This window comes from Xenia sp. Carnegie-2017, unplaced genomic scaffold (assembly GCF_021976095.1).
Source record: "Xenia sp. Carnegie-2017 unplaced genomic scaffold, XeniaSp_v1 HiC_scaffold_24, whole genome shotgun sequence".
Taxonomy (NCBI): domain Eukaryota; kingdom Metazoa; phylum Cnidaria; class Anthozoa; order Malacalcyonacea; family Xeniidae; genus Xenia; species Xenia sp. Carnegie-2017.
The window spans coordinates 16,984,167-17,008,917 of record NW_025813487.1 but is presented as its reverse complement, the minus strand read 5'-3'; the positions used below and the strand labels follow the sequence as shown (position 1 = coordinate 17,008,917).

At 35.9% G+C, this 24,751-nt stretch overlaps 6 protein-coding genes and 1 long non-coding RNA gene across 10 annotated transcripts in view; 1 reads left to right on the top strand and 6 right to left on the bottom strand.

Annotated features, from left to right (window-relative positions):
* Positions 1 to 16,705, bottom strand: part of LOC124451379 (hemicentin-2-like) — a 46,537-nt gene extending 29,832 nt beyond the window's left edge. The window contains exons 1-10 of one of the 2 annotated variants that reach the window (XM_047001991.1): positions 16,600 to 16,705; positions 16,454 to 16,523; positions 16,059 to 16,385; positions 15,543 to 15,809; positions 15,167 to 15,409; positions 9,202 to 9,468; positions 8,823 to 9,065; positions 2,163 to 2,429; positions 1,784 to 2,026; positions 1,555 to 1,590 (exon numbers count right to left, since the gene is read on the bottom strand). In XM_047001991.1, coding sequence (XP_046857947.1) covers positions 1,555 to 1,590; positions 1,784 to 2,026; positions 2,163 to 2,429; positions 8,823 to 9,065; positions 9,202 to 9,468; positions 15,167 to 15,409; positions 15,543 to 15,809; positions 16,059 to 16,385; positions 16,454 to 16,523; positions 16,600 to 16,608 — 1,972 coding nt within the window. In that variant the 5' untranslated portion in view covers positions 16,609 to 16,705. The remainder of the gene's footprint in view (positions 1 to 1,554; positions 1,591 to 1,783; positions 2,027 to 2,162; positions 2,430 to 8,822; positions 9,066 to 9,201; positions 9,469 to 15,166; positions 15,410 to 15,542; positions 15,810 to 16,058; positions 16,386 to 16,453; positions 16,524 to 16,599) is intronic. The other variant, XM_047001992.1, reaches the window with a different exon arrangement.
* Positions 59 to 1,346, bottom strand: LOC124451396 (basement membrane-specific heparan sulfate proteoglycan core protein-like). Its single transcript, XM_047002016.1, has 2 exons — positions 916 to 1,346; positions 59 to 824 (listed from the first exon to the last, which is right to left on the bottom strand). Exons 1-2 carry the CDS (start codon positions 1,028 to 1,030, stop codon positions 598 to 600), a joined length of 342 nt encoding a protein of 113 aa, XP_046857972.1. The 5' UTR covers positions 1,031 to 1,346; the 3' UTR covers positions 59 to 597.
* On the top strand, positions 12,923 to 13,374 carry LOC124451404. Its single transcript, XR_006950442.1, has 2 exons — positions 12,923 to 13,047; positions 13,131 to 13,374. It is a non-coding gene; the product is annotated as an uncharacterized LOC124451404 (long non-coding RNA).
* LOC124451391 (opioid-binding protein/cell adhesion molecule-like) lies at positions 13,926 to 15,152 on the bottom strand. Of its 2 annotated transcripts, XM_047002007.1 has the most exons (3): positions 14,715 to 15,152; positions 14,368 to 14,623; positions 14,112 to 14,282 (listed from the first exon to the last, which is right to left on the bottom strand). In XM_047002007.1, exons 1-3 carry the CDS (start codon positions 15,031 to 15,033, stop codon positions 14,252 to 14,254), a joined length of 606 nt encoding a protein of 201 aa, XP_046857963.1. In that variant the 5' UTR covers positions 15,034 to 15,152; the 3' UTR covers positions 14,112 to 14,251. The 2 variants fall into 2 exon arrangements, with proteins under 2 accessions (XP_046857962.1, XP_046857963.1); XM_047002006.1 differs by lacking the exon at positions 14,368 to 14,623 and having other exon boundaries at positions 13,926 to 14,282; positions 14,715 to 14,844.
* An 885-nt stretch (positions 16,706 to 17,590) lies between the features above and the next one.
* On the bottom strand, positions 17,591 to 19,431 carry LOC124451388 (PITH domain-containing protein 1-like). Its single transcript, XM_047002004.1, has 6 exons — positions 18,892 to 19,431; positions 18,772 to 18,815; positions 18,608 to 18,685; positions 18,444 to 18,548; positions 18,039 to 18,147; positions 17,591 to 17,952 (listed from the first exon to the last, which is right to left on the bottom strand). The coding sequence occupies exons 1-6, from the start codon at positions 19,192 to 19,194 to the stop codon at positions 17,851 to 17,853; spliced, it is 741 nt and encodes a 246-aa protein (XP_046857960.1). The 5' UTR covers positions 19,195 to 19,431; the 3' UTR covers positions 17,591 to 17,850.
* Positions 19,432 to 20,315: 884 nt separating this feature from the next.
* On the bottom strand, positions 20,316 to 21,388 carry LOC124451395 (acidic phospholipase A2-like). 2 transcript variants are annotated; one of them, XM_047002014.1, is made up of 5 exons: positions 21,250 to 21,388; positions 21,083 to 21,169; positions 20,829 to 20,970; positions 20,638 to 20,747; positions 20,316 to 20,553 (listed from the first exon to the last, which is right to left on the bottom strand). In XM_047002014.1, exons 2-5 carry the CDS (start codon positions 21,153 to 21,155, stop codon positions 20,417 to 20,419), a joined length of 462 nt encoding a protein of 153 aa, XP_046857970.1. In that variant the 5' UTR covers positions 21,156 to 21,169; positions 21,250 to 21,388; the 3' UTR covers positions 20,316 to 20,416. The 2 variants fall into 2 exon arrangements, with proteins under 2 accessions (XP_046857970.1, XP_046857971.1); XM_047002015.1 differs by having other exon boundaries at positions 20,829 to 20,972; positions 21,091 to 21,169.
* A 1,504-nt stretch (positions 21,389 to 22,892) lies between these two features.
* Positions 22,893 to 24,224, bottom strand: LOC124451393. Its single transcript, XM_047002011.1, has 2 exons — positions 23,587 to 24,224; positions 22,893 to 23,202 (listed from the first exon to the last, which is right to left on the bottom strand). Exons 1-2 carry the CDS (start codon positions 24,083 to 24,085, stop codon positions 23,159 to 23,161), a joined length of 543 nt encoding a protein of 180 aa, XP_046857967.1. The 5' UTR covers positions 24,086 to 24,224; the 3' UTR covers positions 22,893 to 23,158.
* Between the last annotated feature and the right edge of the window lie 527 nt (positions 24,225 to 24,751).

Sequence of the window (24,751 nt, the reverse complement as noted above, 5' to 3'; positions counted from 1 at the left end):
CACAATCTGCGCGAAGTGCTGGTTCACTGCTCTCGAAACTTCACTCGAACGATGGGACTGTATTTTGACAATTGTATTTAACACTTGATAGGATATTTACAGTGGTTTGTGCACGATTTATGATACGGAGTTCCAAACGTTGGTTCTTTGCGACACAAATATGTTATTGAAACGTTGAGATTACGGCCAACCGTCAATCTTTAAACTTGAAACTTATTCAAACGCTATCGCCTCCTGCAATACGATTTCCAACTTATCACTTTTGTACGTCTAACAACGTCTGTTTTTCCGAATGCCGAACCAACGCTTGCAAGCTCTTATTTATATTATAATTATTAGGATATGATTTTTGGGCGTTTGCATGACTTGCAACACGCCATTCCGTTTATAGAGTACCGTCATTACCTACATCCTACCGCAATGCCACATTGGGTAGAAAAGGTGTTCCTAAATATTTTAAATTTACGTACAGGATTTCCACTGAAACCACAGTTTAATAACTATATGCGTATTTTCCTATTTGTCTAGTAATATATGACTTAACATTTTACATAAACATAATATCCGTTATATCTTAGTATCAAAAATATGACACAGTCACACTCTACATAACATAACATGACAATTTACAACAGTCGCTTTACAAGTATAATTTCCAAAATCACAAGATTTAACGATGTCAAATGTGTAGGTGGGGCCTTTATAGACAAGTTTAGAGCGCTTTGAAAATATTTCAAAGTTTGGTTGTGGACGGCCTTCAGCAGTGCAGATTAACGTTGCTTTATGACCTCTTTGGAGAGTCAACCTAATGTTGGCAGGTCTATCTAAAATAAAATTGTAACAATTATGTTTCATATTTTTTATAATCATAAGCAATGACTGTCATATTACTGTATTATACAATTTCGTACTTACAGTTAATAATCCACTCGAGACTTTTTTCATCTTCAGCTTTCTCGTGACTCTTTACTTCACATCGATACAGTCCTTTGTCAGATTGATCAACCTGAGGAATAGTTAATGTAGCCATTTCTTTCCCTCAAGCAAGCACTTGACTACCTTTATACCATGTGACATTAACAGGTGTATTAAAATTCTCTCCTTTACATTTACATGAGAGCGATTAATTTGAATTGAGATTTGTTGAATTAGAACAGTTGATAGATATTTTTCGAAAAACTGTGACAAAAATGAAAAGAGTGTTTCACACAAAGAAACAGATATCCATTCATGTAGGGACAGATCCCTCACTCAAACCTTCGATGAATACATGTACGGATAAAGTCAAATAAATATCCGACCCATTAATCAAAAACATTACTCAGCTAAAAAATTTAACTTGATACTCGATGATATATATACTTACCTTTAAGAGGTAGGTTCACTTTTTGTGACAATTGGCTACCAAGAATATTGGTTGCTTGACAAGTGTAATCACCAACATTTTTTGTGGAGACTTCATTTATTATTTGAGTTGGGAGTCAAGAGTATCAATACCAACACATGCCATGTATATTGGAAAATAATATGCGTAAAAGTATAATCGGTAGTTACCTGTGTCAGTTGTTGATGGAGTAGTTGTGCTCATGCCTTGAGTAGGTAAAAAGAAAAATAGCTTTATAATCAAACCTTTAAAAAACATTTGTTTAGATGACTCATTAAGACGCTTTGTCAAAAACCAAATGCACAATAACATTTCATTTAAATGCAAACAAGATGAATTAAATTATAACATTATTCAGCTAAAAAATTTAACTTGATACTCAATGATATATATTCTCACCTTTAAGAGGTAGGTTCACTTTTTGTGACAATTGGCTACCTAGAATATTGGTTGCTCGACAAGTGTAATCACCAACATTTTTCGTGGAGACTTCATTTATGACAAGTGTTGATCCATTCAAAACACTTAATGAACCATTAACAAATATTTCATATCTTGGTGGTGGATTGCCTCCAGCAGTGCAGGTCAATGTTGCTTTATCACCTTCTCTCTGGAGAGTCAACCGAACATTGACAGGTTTATCTATACAATAAAACAATATACAAGACTAAATTATTTTCAAACTTTTCAACTCTTCACAGCATTTACATAAGCCTTTAAGTTTGATGGAAATTTGCTGACTAGCAAATTTTTTTTACAAGATCAAAAGTTAACTTACAGTTCACAATCAATTCAATTGTTTTTTCTGCTTTTGATTTCTCATGACCCATTGCTTCGCATCTGTACTGGTCATTGTCAAAGCGATTTGCTTGCTCAATTTTTAATATTGCCATTTCTGTCCCTGAGGAAAGGACTCGAGGATCTTTATACCACTTGACATCATTAACAGGTGGATTTCCATTTTTTGCTTCACATTGGCAAGAAAAAGATGCACTTGCATTAAGAGTTGTTGTATCGGAACAGTTGACATCAATTGTTGGTGGAACTGAAAGAAAAATGATTCACTGATAAGATAAATGTCAAAATATTTGAAAAATGAAGAAATTTTTCAAAAACAGAGGCAAAAATAAAAATCTTGAACTGAGTAGAGTCAGCAACAAAATGACATCATCATTGTAATGGTTATATTTTTATGACGAAGAAAATAATTTTGGTTTCCATGAAATAAGGGTTGTCATTTCTATACTTCTGTTTAAAAAATAATAGTTTTTACAAACCAGCAATAAAGACATCAATTTTTGATGTTTCAGAGACTGATGTAGTTGAAACCACAAGTAAGGAATACGTTCCATTGTATGTTTCATTTATATTCCTCAATACCAAAGTGAAGGGTTCTATTATTCTAAAGTCTATGTTGAGCTCTTGAAATGTTTGTAATCCACCAGAATCTATTCTTGCCAGACGTTTTGTGCCATCAACATCAATGAAAGACCAACTCTTTACTATAAAATCAGGCACCACACCATTATACCTCCATGTTATTGATTTAGTTTCACCAGAGTTAAGAACAATTACCAAACCATCTGAAGGAGGTTGAAGTTGAGCTGCAGTAAAACAAAATTGGGGAAATATCTACATGACTAGTTAACCAATTGAAGACATTCAATCTTACCACCACTGAAAGCAAACCAAAAGACTGCAAAATATATCAGAAACAAACAGCTGGAGCAAGACATGACTGACTGTCAAAATAAGATGGTCGTCATTTTATATAATACACGCCACATCCATGGTCGCCAACGTTAAGGCGACATCTTGAATCGAAAGTTTGTCAACACAAGTTTATCTAAAGAATATAGCTCAACAGCACAACAAACTTACTTTAAATATGGACTAGCCCAAAATATGGAAGACGTATGTTCACAACAGCGTGATAAAAACTAAGTATTTAATGGTAGCTTTTACTTCCGTATACATAAAGGGAGAGGTCGTTCTTCTTATGAATTCCTAACCATGCAACATTACAAAGAGATGACATTTCGTACATCAACTATGCAAAAAGGCGGACGAACGGCTGGCATATTAATAATTCATCATCTTCCATACATAGTATAGCCCCAAGATGGTGTTTGTAATCTTATTCATAACAGTATTGAAAAGAGTAATGTGAATGTTAAGTGCGATGTCTTCAGCATTATCAACAGTTTTCAATGATATGCACCAACAAAACAGCAAATAAATAAATTAATATAAATTTTAAAGGCCATTGTTCATATTCTAACTTATTCCAAGGACTTATTCTAACTCAAGTTTCATGAGATTGTGTGATTGACGGAGTTCAAGAACGTTGTTTTATGGTCAGCAGGATTTGCTCTGGCTTCATAATTACAAATTGTAACTTCATGTCTGTGAGCCTAAAAGAACAAAACAAAAACTTTTGTCATAGTTTGTGTATATAGAGGATCAATATAATGATTAATTGGCATATATTGAAATTTACCTCTTGAAATTCACCTTTTAGACCAATATATGTAACTATGGTTGTTTCTGCACCATAATTTAAGGGGAAATACATTGACAAACATTGAATACTTGAAAATCTTGGCACTCTATACATCAATTACAGTGTTACACTTTAAACCCTTCAATTACTTGGTCAAAAAAAGTGGTTAAAGTGGCTAAATTCACAAAGATTTTAACATGCTAAAATCTAGTAGTTGAACTAACTTTGTATAAAACAAATTCCGAAGAAGCAAGACATCTTGAGATTGCAAAATGTGCATCAAAACAAGACGAGAAGTGAACTGTAAATTTTCGACTTTATTTCAAAGCCATCCTCTCTGTCTTGTGCTTATAAGATCATTGTATGAGGTTTTATAGGTTGAACAAATTCTTCCCATTGACGAGCGTGGAACATATGCTGCATCTTTAGTATCTCCTACCACCAACATTACGTCATTACCTTGCGTCATCACTGGTATGTTTAGTTACTATTGTTTAGTATAGACAACGTCATTCACCTTAATATATGGAGGATATCTGGGGAAGACGGGCGTTCACGTGGAATATTATCTACAATCGTAACTATTGAGGGAATCAACTTTTAATCTTTTAACATTCAACTTTGAGTATCTTTCTTTGAGGAGGACATCTGGGGAACAAGGCCGTTCACGAGGGATATTGTGCTACACAATTGTACCAATTAAGGAAATCAACTTTAAACGTTTACCTATGAGTATATTTCCATGAGAGGGACATCTGGGGAAGAAGGGTGTTCACAGGGGATCTTGTGGGACGATTGAGAAAAACTACTTTTTAAGTCTAACTTTGAGTATCTTTCCTTCACAAGGTTATCCTGTTCTATGAAATAAATTAGAGTTCAAACGACCAGACAGGGCAGCTAACAAAGACTCCTGGAATAAGTTTGTTATGGCTACAAAGGTACATGTATTTTTATACATTTCATACGGTATAACTTTATCAACTTTAATCTTTAATGTACAATCATTCCATATATATCTCAGGTATCGCACAATCCTGAGTGCCAAGATGTGTTGCGCTTTCTCGGTCAGTACTGTGGTGTACCACAAAATCTTTCTTTCTCATTTTGATGAAAATTGTATTGTTTGCTGTGAAAATTCCCTCGTGATCTCGGAGTGGATTATTTATTTGTATAAAGTACAAAAACATCACTTATCTAGTTCGTATATATGACTTCTGATAATAGCATTGTCGATATCATAAAATTTTTAAATTGCGTCCTTGAGTGGATAATCATTAGATGACTGGAAAGGAAAACTTATCCAGTGATCTACCTTAGTTAAACTTATATACAAACGTAATGTCAGTTTGAATGACATGTGATTATAAGACTGTAAAATTACAGTATATAGTTTTAAATGAAGTTCTTTGTTTTGTTCTTAAGATCTCCTAAAGAAGATTTAATTTACTCGCGACCGCACTCTCCCTGCGTACCCCGAGCAAAGCCTATCGCAGCTTATGATTATAAAAAATATGTTTCATATTTTTTATAATCATAAGCAATGACTGTCATATTACTGTATTATACAATTTCGTACTTACAGTTGATAATCAACTCAACACTTTTTTCATCTTCAGCTTTCTCGTGACTCTTTACTTCACATCGATACAGTCCTTTGTCAGATCGATCAACCTGAGGAATAGTTAATGTAGCCATTTCTTTCCCTGAAGCAAGCACTTGACTACCTTTATACCATGTGACATTAACAGGTGTATTAAAATTCTCTCCTTTACATTTACACAAGAACGATTCATTTGAATTGAGAATTGTTGAATTAGAACAGTTGATAGACATTTTTCGAAAAACTGTGACAAAAATGAAAAAACTGTTTCACACAAAGAAACAAATATCCATTCATGTACAGACAGATCCCTCACTCAAATCTTTGATGAATACAAACAACAAACAAACAAACAACATTTGTATACCGGCCAGTATTAATCCCCGCCAGGGGGGTTGACCGGTCCATGAATTTTTCCACGCCAAACGTCTCTATCTCTCGCCATATCTCTCGTTATACCCATCGCCTTCATATCACTGTTCACAGCATCCATCCATCTCTTTCTCGGTCTACCTCGTTTGCGGACTCCATCAACATTCATATACAACGTTCTACGAATTTCAGCACTTTCTTCCCTCCTTTCCACATGCCCAAACCACCTCAAACGCTGGCGCCTTACCCAATTCTCGATACACTCAACACCAACTCTTTCTCTAATCTCTTCACTTCGAATCCTATCCATCAACGTTACACCACACATCATCCTAAGCATTCTCCTTTCCGTCGACGCCAATCTTCTCAGGTCCTCTGCTTTCGGCGCCCAACACTCTGCTCCATATCCCAAAATACTTCTAACACATGCCTTATACAACCTTCTGCTTCATCGACTTTCCATTCCACTGCCCTCCATTTCGCATCCACCATCCCATGAATATTACACCTTCCAAACTCACGTCACCCAGTTCCTTTTCCACTCCACTTGTCGCACTTCACACCCGGACACCTGAACATTTCCATTACTGCATTTCCACCATCGATTCATCCAACTCTTTTCACACACCACATCCATCCACTTCACCTCCAGCATCTCATGCCCTTCGTCTTTGCCTCATTCACTTTCAGTCCCTTGACTTCTATTGCCGTTTCCCATTCTCGGTACCATTCCATGACTTTCTGCTTCGACTCCGCCACCAAGACAATGTCATCTGCATACAACAAACACCAGCATCCTTTTCTTCTCACTTCCTCTGTCAGTACATCCATCACACAAGCAAACAGTAACGGCGACAAGACTGAACCTTGATGAACACCAACTTTTACCTCAAAAACACCAGATATAACACCTTCCTCCGTAACCACCGCCTCTACACCTTCATAAGTCTCCATAACTGCCCGAACCATATTCTCTGTCACACCTTTCTTACGCAGCGCGTACTCGATCACCTTTCTCGGAACTCTATCAAACGCCTTCTCCAAATCTACAAACACCATATACAATTCTCTGTCCTTCTCCAAAAATTTCTCCTGCAGCTGCCTCAACACAAAACACGCATCCGTCGTTCCTCTCCCCGGTATGAATCCATACTGCTCTTCCCCCATCCGAACAACTTCCCTCAACCTTCTTTCAAACACTCTCTCTACTATCTTCAACGCATGCTCCATCAGCTTAATAGTCCTGTAATTCCCACATACCGTCGCTGCTCCTTTTCCTTTGTACAGCGGGACCACTAGACTCTTTCTCCATGTGCTCGGCATCTTTGAGCCCCTCAAAACCTCGTTCGCTACATTACACAACTCTCACGCATAGTTCATTGTCCAACATTTCGCTACCCACTTCACTCGGTCCGTCGCCTTTCCTTTCTTCATCTTGCGCAGAGCCGCCGCCACCTCATCAACAGTCACTATTTCCCACGGCCCCAAAACTTCATCCGCTTCCTTCTCCATTCCACTCATTCTCTACATTCATCAAACGGTCACAGTACGCCCTCCACACTTGTAACCTGTCTTCCAATAACACCTTCAACTCCCCATCGTAGTTCTGCACGCCGAGCACCAAAATATCGTTCCTCTCCTTCTGCTCCTTCTAACAGTTCTAAACAACGCTTTTCGTCCATTCTCCTGCATTTTTACGAGAAGCTCTTTCTGATGCCTTTCTATCGCTTTAGCCACCTCCTTTCGCGCCTTTTTCTTGAATCGGATGTAATCGATTCTATCTGCTTCAGTCCGCGACTTTCTCCACCTTTTAAATGCCAACTTCTTCGCGCCAATCACTTCGCTGACTCGTTGATCCCACCACCATGCCTGTTCTTCTACTACCCGCCTTCTCCACTACCTTTATCCTTTCCCTCCAGCACGTCCATCCTTCCTCTCACATTCAATGTCAATTTCGTCACGGAAACACTGCTTCCCTTCATTCCTTCCAGCTTTGCCTTTCTCAACCTTTCTTCCACCTTCCTGATTCTCCAGTCCATGACCAGCAGCTTCTCCTCTTCTCTTTCCACCATCATCCTTCCTTCTTCTTCATTCCATCCACCACCGTCCTACTGTCACCAGATTCATACGTCAAGCTTGCTTTCTTCCTTTATAAACCACGTATTCACTACCACCATCCCACAACTCGCTGCTAACTCCATCGCCTCGCCTTCAGCATTCATATCACCAACTCCAAAACCTCCATGCGCACAGTATCCTCTTCTTCCACCGTTCCAATCACCAGCACATCGCCCTCTAATGTCTCCTCTGACCTGTCCAGAACTTTCCTCACAACTTCCCAATAACTACATCAACTCAGGACTCTGTCCGAAACTCTCTTCACTGCTACAACCGACTTCACCCAATCCTCTCTTATCGCAAAGCCAACACCATTCGTGCCACTTCCGTTTCCTTCCAAAACCACTTAAATCTCGCTCCATTATCTTCACCCTTTATGACTCTCGTACCTTCACCTTTAAACCTTACCTCCTGAAACCCACACACATCAACTTTCCTTCTCTTCAACATGTCCGCCACTTCTGCACTCCTTCCTTCATTGTCCCAACGTTCACTGTGCCTACCCGAAGGGTGACACTTCCACCAACATTCGATCCGGAGATTCTTCGCACCCCCTGCCCACTGAAGGGCTGCCGGGGACTGGGGGCCATATCTTCTTTTCCAAAGTTCATGAATTTTGTTGGAGCAAAGGTTTTACGGTAGGATGCCCTTCCTTACACCAACCCCTTTTAGTCGTCTTTTACGACACGCAGAGGATACGTTGGCGCAATTCTAAGCCGGCAACCACACGGCAATGTGGTTGATGAATACATGTACGGATAAAGTCAAATAAATGCCCAACTCATTAATGAAAAACATTACTCAGCAAAAAATTTAACTTGATACTCGATGATATATATTCTCACCTTTAAGAAGTAGGTTCACTTTTTGTGACAATTGGCTACCTAGAATATTGGTTGCTCGACAAGTGTAATCACCAACATTTTTTGTGGAGACATTTTTTATGACAAGTGTTGATCCATTCATAACACTTAATGAACCATTAACAAATATTTCATATCTTGGTGGGGGATTGCCTTCAGCAGTGCAGGTCAATGTTGCTTTATCACCTTCTCTCTGGAGAGTCAACTGAACATTGACCGGTTTATCTATACAATAAAACAATATACAAGACTAAATTATTTTCAAACTTTTCAACTATTTACAGCATTTACATAAGCCTTTAAGTTTGATGAAAATTTGCTGACTAGCAAATTTTTTTTACAAGATCAAAAGTTAACTTACAGTTAACAATCAATTCAATTGTTTTTTCTGCTTTTGATTTCTCATGACCCATTGCTTCACATCTGTACTGGCCATTGTCAAAGCGATTTGCTCGCTCAATTTTTAATATTGCCATTTCTGTCCCTGAGGAAAGGACTTGAGTACCTTTATACCATTTGACATCATTAACAGGTGGATTTCCATTTTTTGCATTACATTGGCAAGAAAAAGATGCACTTGCATTAAGAGTTGTTGTATCGGAACAGTTGACATCAATTGTTGGTGGAGCTGAAAGAAAAATGATTTGCTAAGAAGATAAAATGTAAGAATATTTTGAAAAATGAAGAAATTTTTCAAAAACAGAGGCAAAAATAAAAAGCTTGAACTGAGTAAAGTCAGCAACAAAATGAAATCATCATCACAACAAACAAACAAACAACATTTGTATACCGGCCAGTATTAATCCCCGCCAGGGGGGTTGACCGGTCCATGAATTTTTCCACGCCAAACGTCTCTATCACTCGCCATATCTCTCGTTATACCCATCGCCTTCATATCACTGTTCACAGCATCCATCCATCTCTTTCTCGGTCTACCTCGTTTGCGGACTCCATCAACATTCATATACAACGTTCTACGAATTTCAGCACTTTCTTCCCTCCTTTCCACATGCCCAAACCACCTCAAACGCTGGCGCCTTACCCAATTCTCGATACACTCAACACCAACTCTTTCTCTAATCTCTTCACTTCGAATCCTATCCATCAACGTTACACCACACATCATCTTAAGCATTCTCCTTTCCGTCGACGCCAATCTTCTCAGGTCCTCTGCTTTCGGCGCCCAACACTCTGCTCCATATCCCAAAATACTTCTAACACATGCCTTATACAATTCTCCCTTCTGCTTCAACGAAATCGACTTTCCGCACAACATTCCCGACAACTCTCTAAAACTCCACCACGCTGCTTGAACTCTGTTCCTCACCGCTTGCTCGCACCCTCCACCATCATTTAACACATCGCCCAGATATTTAAACTCCGATCCAAAGTTCATGAATTTTGTTGGAGCAAAAGTTTTACGGTAGGATGCCCTTCCTCACACCAACCCCTTTTAGTCGTCTTTTACGACACGCAGAGGATACGTTGGCGCAATTCTAAGCCGGCAACCACACGGCAAAAAATGACATCATCATCGTAATGGTTATATTTTTATGACGAAGAAAATAATGACTTTAGTTGAAATTTTGGTTGCCATGAAATAAGGGTTGTCATTTCTATACTTCTGTTTAAAAAATAATAGTTTTTACAAACCAGCAATAAAGACATCAACTGTTGATGTTTCAGAGCCTGATGTAATTGAAAACACAACTAAGGAATATGTTCCATTGTATGTTTCATTTACATTCCTCAATACCAAAGTGAAGGGTTCTATTATTCTAAAGTCTATGTTGAGCTCTTGAAATTTTTGTAATCCACCAGAATCTATTTTTGCCAGAAATTTTCTGCCATCGACACCACTGAAATACCAAGTCTTAAAATTAAACTTAGGCACCACACCATTATACCTCCATGTTATTGATTTAGTTTCACCAGAGTTAAGAACAATTACCGAACCATCTGAAGGAGGTTGAAGTTGAGCTGCAGTAAAACAAAATCATGAAAGTATCTACATGACTAGTTAACCAATTGAAGACATTCAATCTTACCATCACTGAAAGCCAACCAAAAGACAGCAAAATATTTCAGGAAGAAACAGCTGGAGCAAGACATGATTGTCTGTCAAAATAAGATGGGAAAGTTGACTAAAAAAGTCATTCCAACAAATAAAGTATACTGGAAAACTTTGATAAACCATTATACAATTGAATGTTTTGTGCAGTGCGATGTTTGAAATTAAATGAGATATGATCTTCGCACTTTGCTGGACAATTTAAGCAATCGTCTCAGGACTTGAAAAAATCAGGTGACTCAACGGGATTTTTTCAGGTCCTGAGACGATTGCTTAAATTGTCCAGCAAAGTGCGAAGATCATATCTCATTTAGCATTATACAATTGTTATGTATGGGTGTGCTATTGTAGTCGCTCTCTTCTCTGAATAAAACAAACACTAATAATTTCGTATTTTTCTACCAAAAGATTGCGTTTATTCTACAAAACTTTGATCAACGATACTTTGAGAAGTCATCTTCTTCGACGTATAATTATCTCAAGAAAAAAATTGCTGTTTGAGAGCAATAGACAATAAAATTCTCAGCTGAGTTCAGGAACAAAAAATTATTGGTGGAAGTCGTCATAATTTCATGACTTAACAAGCAGATACAAAAAGAAAGTGAAGCTTACTTTGATATGAAGCTGGCGTAACGAACACACAAAATGTCCCCAAAATGTTCACGATATATTCCAACGACGTACGTAAGCTTATACGAATTTTATGATATTAGTATCTTAGTTATACTTCCGTTTACATGGAGGGTGTTGCTGTGCTGGCGTAATTATGAATTCCTCGAGCCACGCATGGAACATCGCAAAAAGATCGTATTTCCTTATAAACAATGCAAAAATGCAGGTTGTATAACAACGGCTGGCATATAAATAATTGATCACCTTTCCATAAATAGCCCACAGCTGGTGTATTGTAATCTCATTCATAACAGTCTTGTTGACGGGAGAAATATGATATTTAGGTGTGATGCCTGGATACAATCAAAGAATAGATACATATCTATTCTGTGATACAATTATACCAACTAATTTTATTGACATGCACTAAATCAAATAACAAACAGTGAAATTATACAGTTAAATAAACATCAGTAGTTATTTTTCACATTTACAGTATAAATTAGAGACATATTTCATGAACTTGCTGTAAATCAGATTTCATGAGATTGTGTGATTGACAGAGTTCAAGAACGTTGTTTAATGATCAGCAGGATTTGCTCAGGTTTCATAATTACAAATTGTAACTTCATGTCTGTGAGCCTAAAGAACAAAACATTGACAAACATTGAATACTTCAAAAATCTTGGCACTCTATACATAAATTACAGTGTTACATTTAAACCTTCAATAGTTGGTCAAAAAAAAGTGGTTAAAGTTGCTAAATTCACAAAGATTTTAACATGCTAAAATCTAGTAGTAGAACTGACTTTGTATAAAACAAATTCCGAAGAAGCAAGACATCTTGAGATTGCAAAATATGCATGAAAACAAGACGAGAAGTGAACTCTAAATTTTCGACTTCATTGCAAAGCCATCCTTTCTGTCTTGTGCTAATAAATATCATTGTATGAAATTTTACAGATTGAACAAATTCTTCCCATTGATGAGCGTGGAACATATGCTGCATCTTTAGTATCTCCTACCACCAACATTACGTCATTACCTTGCGTCATCACTGGTATTTTTAATTACTATTGTTTAGTATAGACAACGTCATTCACCTTAATATATGGAGGATATCTGGGGAAGACGGGCGTTCACGTGGAATATTATCTACAATCGTAACTATTGAGGAAATCAACTTTAAACTTTTAACATTCAACTTTGAGTATCTTTCTTTGAGGAGGACATCTGGGGAACAAGGCCGTTCACGAGGGATATTGTGCTACACAATTGTACCAATTAAGGAAATCAACTTTAAACGTTTACCTATGAGTATATATTCCGTGAGAGGGACATCTGGGGAAGAAGGGTGCTCACAGGGGATCTTGTGGGACGATTGAGAAAAACTACTTTTTAAGTCTAACTTTGAGTATCTTTCCTTCACAAGGTTATCCTGTTCTATGAAATAAATTAGAGTTCAAACGACCAGACAGGGCAGCTAACAAAGACTCCTGGAATAAGTTTTTTATGGCTACAAAGGTACATGTATTTTTATACATTTCATACGGTATAACTTTATCAACTTTAATGTTTAAACTACAATCATTCCATATGTATCTCAGGTATCGCACAATCCTGAGTGCCAAGATGTGTTGCGCTTTCTCGGTCAGTACTGTGGTGTACCACAAAATCTTTCTTTCTCATTTGGATAAAAATTGTATTGTTTGCTGTGAAAATTCCCTCGTGATCTCAGAGTGGATTATTTATTTGTATAAAGTACAAAAACATCACTTATCTAGTTCGTATATATGACTTCTGATAATGGCATTGTCGATATCATAAAATTTTTAAATTACGTCCTTGAGTGGATAATCACTTAGATGACTGGAAAGGAAAACTTATCCAGTGATCTACCTTAGTCAAACTTAAATAAACGTAATGTCAGTTTGAATAACTTATGATTAAAGGACTGTAAAATTTGCTCGTACCCCGAGCAAAGCCTATCGCAGGTGATCTCGGGGTCTGATGGGCGGAAGCTTGCTATTGCATCTCCCAAGTAGGATAGCATAGAGGGGCCGAAATCTCCTACCGAAACATTAACATGCGGCGTTCTAGTGCCTTACATATCAGAAGGTATCGGGAAGCATGGCCCGAAAACGGGTTTTTTTTGCTTTTGAATTTTATCTTTTTGTTTACACGCAAACCATCTAAGGGCTTGAAAACAAAATGAGTAAAAACAAGAGGGAAGGTGAAATAGTTGGTCGTGTTTATCGAATGAAAAAACAATTTAAAGTATTTCACAAATTTTTTTTATATCGACATTAACTCATCAAAACTTGTTTGTCTGGATTTTTGCGTATTTAAAACTGTTTTTTTGGTCGGATGTGCATGGTTTTTAAAATCAATTAAAATGAAAATTTGAAAAGTTTCAAATCATGGTTTATTCAAGGATTGGTAATTGTTTTCGGGATCTCTGACTTTATTCAGCTCCTGATATTGATTATCGTCATCATTATTCTTCCTCAACGATTCATATTTATCTCGGTCGTCTCTTTTTGATAGATCTAGTTCTTCATAAGTTGTATTCACTGTATTTGTCCTTGCATCATGTGACTGAGACATTTGACTTTTCTTAACTAACCATCGTCGACCATAACATAAAAATATCAAACAGCAAAACAAAATCCCAAAAATAATTCCAGATATAACAGAGATGGAGGTAACAAGCCAGTCCGTTTTACAATCAACAATGCTTGTGGTTGAGATTTTCATATCTAAAAGGAAAGCCAAAATATTCTTAGAAAACCATTTCGTCTGACAATTTAAACCACGAGATAATTATAAAAATAACTTCAATACATAAAGTTATCTTTAATTGTCTGCACGTGTATGTCATGTGATATGGCACTGCCTAAAATGTTTGTCGCTTTACAAGTATAATTTCCAAAATCACAAGATTTAACGATGTCAAATGTGTAGGTGGATCCTTTATAGACAAGTTTAGAGCGCTTTGAAAATATTTCAAAGTTTGGTTGTGGACGGCCTTCAGCAGTGCAGATTAACGTTGCTTTATGACCTTCTCTTTGGAGAGTCAAACTAATGTTGGAAGGTCTATCTAAAATAAAATTGTAACAATTATGTTTCATATTTTTTATAATCATAAGCAATGACTGTCATATTACTGTATTATACAATTTCGTACTTACAGTTGATAATCAACTCAACACTTTTTTCATCTTCAGCTTTCTCGTGACTCTTTACTTCACATCGATACAGTCCTTTGTCAGATCGATCAACCTGAGGAATAGTTAATGTAGCCATTTCTTTCCCTGAAGCAAGCACTCGACTACCTTTATACCATGTGACATTAACAGGTGTATTAAAATTCTCTCCTTTACATTTACACAAGAACAATTCATTTGAATTGAGAATTGTTGAATTGGAACAGTTGATAGATATTTTTCGAAAAAAACTGTGACAAAAATGAAAAAAGTGTTTCACACAAAGAAACAGATATCCATTCATGTACAGACAGATCCCTCACTCAAACCTTCAATGAATACATGTATGGATAAAGTCAAATAAATGTCCGACCCATTAATCAAAAACATTACTCAGCTAAAAAATTTAACTTGATACTCAATGATAATATTCTCACCTTTAAGAGGTAGGTTCACTTTTTGTGACAATTGGCTACCTAGATTATTGGTTGCTCTACAAGTGTAATCACCAACATTTTTTGTGGAGACTTCATTTATGACAAGTGTTGATCCATTCATAACACTTAATGAACCATTAACAAATATTTCATATCTTGGTGGTGGGTTGCCTTCAGCAGTGCAGGTCAATGTTGCTTTATCACCTTCTCTCTGGAGAGTCAACCGAACATTGACAGGTTTATCTATACAATAAAACAATATACAAGACTAAATTATTTTCAAACTTTTCAACTATTTACAGCATTTACATAAGCCTTTCAGTTTGATGGAAATTTGCTGACTAGCAAATTTTTACAAGATCAAAAGTTAACTTACAGTTAACAATCAATTCAATTGTTTTTTCTGCTTTTGATTTCTCATGACCCATTGCTTCACATCTGTACTGGCCATTGTCAAAGCGATTTGCTCTTTCAATTTTTAATATTGCCATTTCTGTCCCTGAGGAAAGGACTTGAGGATCTTTATACCATTTGACTTCATTAACAGGTGGATTTCCATTTTTTGCATTACATTGGCAAGAAAAAGATGCACTTGCATTAAGAGTTGTTGTATCGGAACAGTTGACATCAATTGTTGGTGGAACTGAAAGAAAAATGATTCACTGATAAGATAAAATGTAAGAATATTTTGAAAAATGAAGAAATTTTTCAAAAACAGAGGCAAAAATAAAAATCTTGAACTGAGTAGAGTCAGCAACAAAATGACATGAACATTGTAATGGTTATATTTTTATGATGAAGAAAATAATGACTTTAGTTGAAATTTTGGTTGCCATGAAATAAGGGTTGTCATTTCTATACATCTGTTTAAAAAATAATAGTTTTTACAAACCAGCAATAAAGACATCAACTGTTGATGTTTCAGCGACTGCTGTAATTGAAAACACATTTAAGGAATATGTTCCATTGTATGTTTCATTTACACTCCTCAATACCAAAGTGAAGGGTTCTATTATTCTAAAGTCTATGTTGAGCTCGTGAAATGTTTTTAATCCACCAGAATCCATTGTTGCCAGACCTTTTGTGCCATCAACATCAATGAAAGTCCAACTCTTAAAATCAAACTCAGGCACCACACCATTATACCTCCATGTTATTGATTTAGTTTCACCAGAGTTAAGAACAATTTCCGAACCATCTGAAGGAGGTTGAAGTTGAGCTGCAGTAAAACAAAATTATGAAAGTATCTACATGACTAGTTAACCAATTGAAGACATTCAATCTTACCATCACTGAAAGCCAACCAAAAGACAGCAAAATATTTCAGGAAGAAACAGCTGGAGCAAGACATGACTGTCTGTCAAAATAAGATGGGAAATTTGACTAAAACGCCCTTTATATTCCTAGTATAATACATTTTATATAATACACACCACATCCATGGTCGGCAACGTTAAGGCGAAGTCTTGAATCGAACGTTTGTCAACACAAGTTTATCTAAATAGTTTATCTAAAGAATATAGCTCAACAACTCAACAAACTTACTTTAAATATGGACTAGCCCAAAATATGGCAGACGTATGCTCACAACAGTGTAAAACTAAAGAATATAGCTCAACAACTCAACAAACTTACTTTAAATATGGACTAGCCCAAAATATGGAAGACGTATGTTCACAACAGAGTAGGTAAAACTAAGTATTTAATGGTAGCTTTTACTTCCGTTTACATAAAGGGAGAGGCCGTCATTCTTCTTATGAATTCAGCATGGGCCACACTATCGTCTATATTGACGAAAACGAAAACGAAAATTCGTGCACGAAATGCATGCCAGACACGACGAAAAATTACAAGCATGTTTGCAAAGCCAAAACTTTTTTGGCCAATAAGCAAGCGGCATTTTTGACGGATTAGAAAAAATAGCGATCTCTAAAAGAAAAAGATTACTTCTTCTTAAGAAAAAGTTACTGCCTTTAAAGTTGAAAACAAGCAACAGCAAACGTCGATACTGGATTCATCCAATTAATAAACGAGAGCCGAACAATGAAAATAGACACATAAAATACTTGCGAATGACGACGACAAATTTTGACTACATTTTGGATTCAATTAGACCTCACATCACTAAAGTTGGCACACATCTTAGGAAGTCTATTAGCCCTGATTTATCAAAACCTCTTGCCACTCCGCCATGTTTGAGCACAAAGTCTAATATTATTAGCCAATAGTATGCGTTTTCTTTAACGAAAAAGGTCAAAAGTTTAATTCTTCTAATATGCACGAAAACGAAATTTTCGTCGAGTTTTCGTTCAAAATTTTCGTTGCGGCAGTTTTCGTTCTGATTTTCGTCGATATGGACGATAGTGTGGCCTAGGCTTTCCTTTCCACGCAACATGACAAAAAGATCACATTTCGTACATGAACTATGCAAAAATGCGGACGAACGGCTGACATATTAATAATTCATCCTCTTCCATACATAGTATAGCCCCAAGCGGTGTTTGTAATCTTATTCATAACAGTATTGAAAAGAGTAATGTGAATGTTAAGTGCGATGTCTTCAGCATTATCAACAGTTTTCAATGATATGCACCAACAAAACAGCAAATAAATAAATTAATATAAATTTTAAAGGCCATTGTTCATATTCTAACTTATTCCAAGGACTTATTCTAACTCAAGTTTCATGAGATTGTGTGATTGACAGAGTTCAAGAATGTTGTTTTATGGTCAGCAGGATTTGCTCTGGTTTCATAATTACAAATTGTAACTTCATGTCTGTGAGCCTAAAAGAACAAAACAAAAACTTTTGTCATTGTTTGTGTATGTAGAGGATCAATATAATGATTAATTGGCATATATTGTAATTTACCTCTTGAAATTCACCTTTTAGACCAATATATGTAATTATGGTTGTTTCTGCACCATAGTTTAAGGGGAAATACATTGACAAACATTGAATACTTGAAAATCTTGGCACTCTGTACATAAATTACAGTGTTAAATTTAAGCCTTCAATTAGTTGGTCAAAAAAAGTGGTTAAAGTGGCTAAATTCACAAAGATTTTAACATGCTAAAATCTAGTAGTTGAACTAACTTTGTATAAAACAAATTCCGAAGAAGCAAGACATCTTGAGATTGCAAAATATGCATCAAAACAAGACGAGAAGTGAACTGTATTCCTCAGACAGAATGATTCTGAATGAGGATGACTTTGAAATAAAGTTGCTAAATTCACAAAGATTTCAACATGCTAAAATCTAGTAGTAGAACTAACTTTGTGGTGTATTCAATTGTGCCATTGAAATCGTGAACAAGCTCAAACATTTGATCTTGTTCCATTTCCGTTTCATCAAAGGTCATATGAGGTCTGTTCTTATAACTAAAGAAAAATCAACATTATAACACTTGAACTAAAAATAAAAGTACGAAACCACTCACAGTTTTAAAACTCTCGGATGTTGCTCTCCTTCTCCTCCCATTACAATGACACCTTTTAGTTTCACATTACCGGTAAATCTGTGATAACATTTACAGATAAAACAATGACATGATTCCTTCTAAGCAATTCCTTCTCAGATGAGTAATGTCAACGAGATGCTTACGGAATGTTAAATAATAGCTCTTGATCAACGTCACTTTCTACAAACTGACGAACAAAAGTATAAGAGTTGGCTGAAAATCAACAATTATTACCTTCAACTACAAGTTTTTGACGGTTTGACCTTATTTCTATCTAGTCTCTCCTCCCACGGTTTAAAAACTGTTTTTCCTGTTCCTTCTTCAGCTTCATTTAAAACTTCAACATGTGTAAAGTCAATTTTCGTGAACAATGAATATTGTACTCCTTTTTCTTCGCTGATGTGATTGTGACCAGAGCAATTGTGACCATCGCAGTCGGCCATATTAAATTTTGATATATACTTCATGTAACGAATCTTATAGTATACATATGTTTTATTCATTACAATGCAACAAAAATAAATCGTTATTTTCAAAAACATCAGTAATACAGTGTATTGGATCATTGATTATTGCAAACTTTACAGTTTTTAATCCTTTCACTTCTCTAATCTTTGCAACCCATCCCTCAATTATCGTTAACTAATTTAAAGCTCAAGGTTAGGTGACATTCTGCCACCTCTCGCGCAAGATGGCCACGCAAGCCAAGAGACCATGGAAAATGAAACATAATGACGAAATGCGCGTAACTACAAACTGTCTCCCACGAATTGAAAACTGACTTCACTTCTCTGTGATCTCATGGTAGGAAATTTCTTTAAAGTAAGAATGTTTATTCTTACCGTGATCAACTAAATAGTTTTCTCTGTAAGATGAGACGGTCGAGGTTGCTAATTTTTTATGCTGTTAGAAATGCGTGGCTGTTATAGAATAATTCCACTAAATTTTTTACGAATATTTAGTCCTGGTCTGTCGGCAGCAGAAAGATAACACTGATTGTTACACGATCAGCTGTAAAAATAAACACGCTTTATTTATTTTCATAGGCACGATGAAACATGAAATTATGTTTACCTATCTGTGTCTCTACTGTATTTGAGGAAGTTTAGTGACAAGTTTAAAACACGTGAAACAAAAAGAGGTGTTGTTAACGCAATCCACATACACTAGTAGTGTTGTGACTTGTAACCAATCAATCAAAGAGGAATACAATAGATGGCTTGTTTCAACAAGCTAGGGCAGGGGTCTCCAAACTACGGCCCGCAGAGACACTTAAGAAAAATAATATTATTAAACAAAATAAACTTTGTTCAGAAAGTTCACGTTATGACGCAAGCCAACTAGCAAGAGTGGCTTACGTCAATTTTTGTCCCAACTTCCTACTGAGACAGAATCTGTTGACATGCCATATTACACTGCAGTAAGATGGCTAAGTTGTGGAAAAGTGCTTTCAAGGGTTTTTGAGCTAAGGAAGAAGCTATTTTCTTAACTAATGAAGCTTGTGTTATATACTTCGTTTTATTAAAATATTCGCTCTTTGACCAGCGGTATACGGTTCGTCGGCCCTCAACATGCTGGATGAAAGTTCATGTGGCCCTATGGCTGTAAAGTTTGGAGACCCCTGTGCTAGGGGAAAAATGCAACCTGTTTTATGGACGAAACTACGAAATATACCAAAAGAGAAATCTTTTCATTAAGAAAAATATAATTTTACATTTATACGCAATGTAACAACATCGATACGCAAAAAGATTAACTCGTCTCAAGTGAATTGAATCGACTTCGCTTTTAAATTTTTACTTCATTTTCGCACTTGGATCTGTCATATTTCCTGTATTTTTCCTGAAATGTCTGTGTTTTAAAACACAATGCTGCGCTAACGTCACATTCACAGAGGCCATCACGACATTTGGAGTTGTTTTTTGCTAAATGAAAAAACAGAAAACAAAACTAATTTCCATCGATGCAATTGTTATTATGTATTGAAAAATATAAGTTCACGGACTTACCACAGGTCAATGGCAATGTGGTTTTGTAGGACAGTAGGTACACTTCCAAAGACTTGCAATGCCCTTTCTTTTTTAAATCTGAGTAACAAGTATCATGCATTTGACAACATCTACACAAAATGATCAAAATCAAGAGTAAAATGTGACCAGATTTATTATAAGAAACCGTCGACGAAATCTCCTTAACATACCTATCAATACCATCAAGCGGTGTACCTTTACCACCAAAGCCACAGTAGCATCCGTAACCATTAAAATCCAAAGGACTTCTCCCTGTGGCAGTAAATATCATCACACCAAAGTTAAGAAGATTCCTCTTAGAGCGATTGTTCCCTTAAACGATACAAACAAACTTGAAATCCACAGAAAGCAGACTGTATGACCAGAAACCAAAATATATGTAAAAAAACTGAACATTCATCATCCTTTAGGGTACCATTTATACCTATAGTTGTCTTTGCGCTCCAACAAGAACATATGGCTGCCGCAAACACCAACACTAGCGTCAAGTTCTTCATAACGAGACAGGAGGCTAGATGACAATAAACATAAGAAAATTTCAAGCACGCACAGAGATCTTATACTAACAAAATGTTTACGGATTTAACTTACCTTATTTAGAATGTTTGTGATAATGTAGAAATTCTTTATATTTGTATTGCACATATACCGTATCAGCGTATCGTATTTTTGTAAACTTTTATAATTTACACGATATCTTAAAGTGTGTACCTCCACAATTTAGCTGTGTCAATATAGTTAATGAAGCATGATATTCTCTTCAATATTGAAGAATAGAAGACTAACATATGTTGGTATTCACCGATTTAAGCTTGGTCAGCTAACCGTAAAAGATAATTCTCAAACAAAGTAAAGGTTTTGGTTAAGTTTTTCGATATGAATTAGTGCATAAGGGAGAATGAGAAATCGATGCGTAAGAGACGAATTCTCAAGTGAATAATGGGGAAAATTCTGCGGTGTGTGAGAATTGTGATGAAAATGATAATAAAGTAACTTGGTTTTTTTTTGACGAAAAACACGTTACAACGAAAGATTTCGATTTATTAATGAATTATCATCAGAGAAGCTACTACATAGAGAAGCTAACAAAAAACTACACTATTTAATTCATTCTTCCTATACATGCTTAAACAGATGCACAAAAATTGTCTGTTTTTCTTAAACATGACATATGTCTCTGTCGATACGCAATAATCTACTGTTGTATTTGCTTTGGTATTTTTTTTAAGGCAATTAGCAGCATCGCTATCACAATTGCACAATTCTCGTGAAAAACCTGTATTGCTCGAGTCTAAAGAAAAGATGACGATATTAATGAATGTTTTCACACATTGTTGAAAACATGGAAGTTCCCGTTTGGAAATTCATACCACAACTAGAACAAGAATGTCGATAACTGGATAAATAAATAGTCAACCAATTGAAAACTACGTTATTTGTAAGTCGTGAATAGCATTGATCGTGATTCTTACAGCATCTAAACGATATTAGAACAATATAATCTTTGCGCAATGATTTTTTTCTTAGCGTGGTGTATACAACATGGAGAAGATAACGAAATAAGGTAAGGTCTCCTTTGACATAGCTATATGTCAGAAAAATTTTACTAAGTATGGAATGATTTGAGAAGTTTTATTTTTACTATATATTGTCGGCGGCTATCGATAGTTTCAATTACGAAATTAACTGTTCTAATATCAAGAAGGTTGTGAAAGAAGAGGATGAAGTAGGTAGCACGTGGTTGTGCACGTGATTGACGGCATGGCTACTGTCCAACTGATAAATCATGCCTCCTTCAATTTCTTTCTTAACTTATTTGAACATTTATCTTGAACTGAACTGCATAGTTATTTTGAAATGTCAATCTTTATAGGTCCAAAAATAGTATTTTATAATGCAACAGTTTTATTATAGACCATGACAACAGATCGAGCTCATCTGTCATAATTGTCCAATGCAATCCCTCCACCACCCAAACCACAGTAAACATCTATAACCCACATGTCAACATCATCCAATGCAATCCCTCCACCACCCAAACCACAGTACACATCTATAACCCACATGTCAACATCATCCAATGCAATCCCTCCACCACCCAAACCACAGTAAACATCTATAACCCACATGTCAACATTATCCAATGCATCCCTCCACCACCCAAACCACAGTAACATCTATAACCCATCTGTCAACATCATCCAATGCAATCATAAGATTAACGTAACTTTAAATTAAGTCCATTTCTATATTTTTACTATAAATTCACTACTTTGTATTACATCATAACTCGTGGTGTTAATTACGTCATAACGTATTGCATTAATTACATCAAAACTGATGTCGTTAAAATGTTTGACGAATTCTGATGTTCATTTCCATTATTAGGTGCATTCAAGCCATCGTCGAGAAGAATTAAAAGAACATTTTATACAATCATACAGAAATATGAATTTTTACAGTTTTTTAAAAAGAATTATTCCACTTTATAATTTCTCCGTCAGCAGTCGATGTCTTCGTTGAATACAATGGTTCTTTGAGAGCCTATGTTAACGTAAAATAGTTAGAGATCAAGGCACCATACATATCTAGTTCAACTGATACTTAGAATTCTCTTTTCAAAGGATGGATGCATAAAAGACAAAATTCGCGAAATATCCTTTAACTCTTCATTAAATCCTCGACGTTTAAAGGACGATAGTTCTTATTTCTTGACGGACATTTAACGTCATCTAAATTCACGTTACATGATTTTTTTGATAGAAAAAAAACTTGTACATTATTTTTATGAGCATTTTGCTGTCTACAAGTCGTAATATTGGCATATTTGGCTCACGAGAAAATTACGTGACTGATAAACAAAGAAATGGAAATCAAAGAGGGATAATAATAATTAAAATATAATAACAACAGGCAAAGATCACTTACTTGCGCTAGTATTACGTCGTGGTAAATCAATATCTGTTTGTGAAATAAAATAAGACAAACCACTTGCTGTGCAAACTGCCAATAATAACCAAACATTGTAGGTCATGACCGCCAACATGACAAAATAGTTTGCAGCAACTAGTGATGGCAGAATAATAAAACTGTTGAACATACGTAGCGTTGTAAATACGTTTTTAATGTACACATTGTGAGCGAATACGATGGTTATTGTGTTTTCTCGTGAAGAAGCAATTGATGGCACTTCGTTGTGCCGTTCACAGCTGCCATAATCCACATTTTCTGGCAGAGAACGATCGCCATTCCTAGAAACGACATCTCGTTGCCGAAACCATCTTGTTTCAAAATACCGAAGAATTTCACTGAGAAATTGGAATACAAAAAGACCAAAAAATGCACCAGTTAAAGCACCATCGTTGTCTATTTTCCATTCTTTGAACAACAGTAAAAACCCAGTTGAAAAAAAGAAATGACTATGCATCGTCAGACGTGACTTGCCTTAATCCTACCACTGATTATTGATGTTTCGGCACGAATTGAATTTCTAGGTGTTTCCATTTCGTGAAGTACAAATTCAAATGCAAACTCATTTCTTCATCTATCCAATCGAAAGGTTTTTGCTAAAATATTTCAAATCAAGCAATCAATGAATTAAACAACAAAAAGTATTTATGAGAAGCCCACTTTACTCCATGAGTATAAATTCTGAACACACTAACGCTAAAATACAAACAAAAGAGTGAGAAAATTTCCCCTGTTTACTATGGACTGGATGTCTACCTTATGTCTACCTTTGTGTTTACCTTTATGTCTACCTTTATGTCTACCTTTATGTCTACCTTTATGTCTACCTTTATGTCTACCTGTCTACCTTTATGTCTACCTTTATGTCTACCTTTATGTCTACCTTTATGTCTACCTTTATGTCTACCTTTATGTCTACCTTTATGTCTACCTTATGTCTACCTTTATGTCTACCTTTATGTTTATCTTTATGTCTACCTTTATGTCTACCTTTATGATTACCTTTGTGTTTATCTTTATGTCTACTGATCTGAAAGAGAAGAGAAGAGAAGAGAAGAGAAGTGAAGAGACGAGTGGTCAGCAGTGAACAACCAATTGTATAAATACAAAACTGCTATCTCCT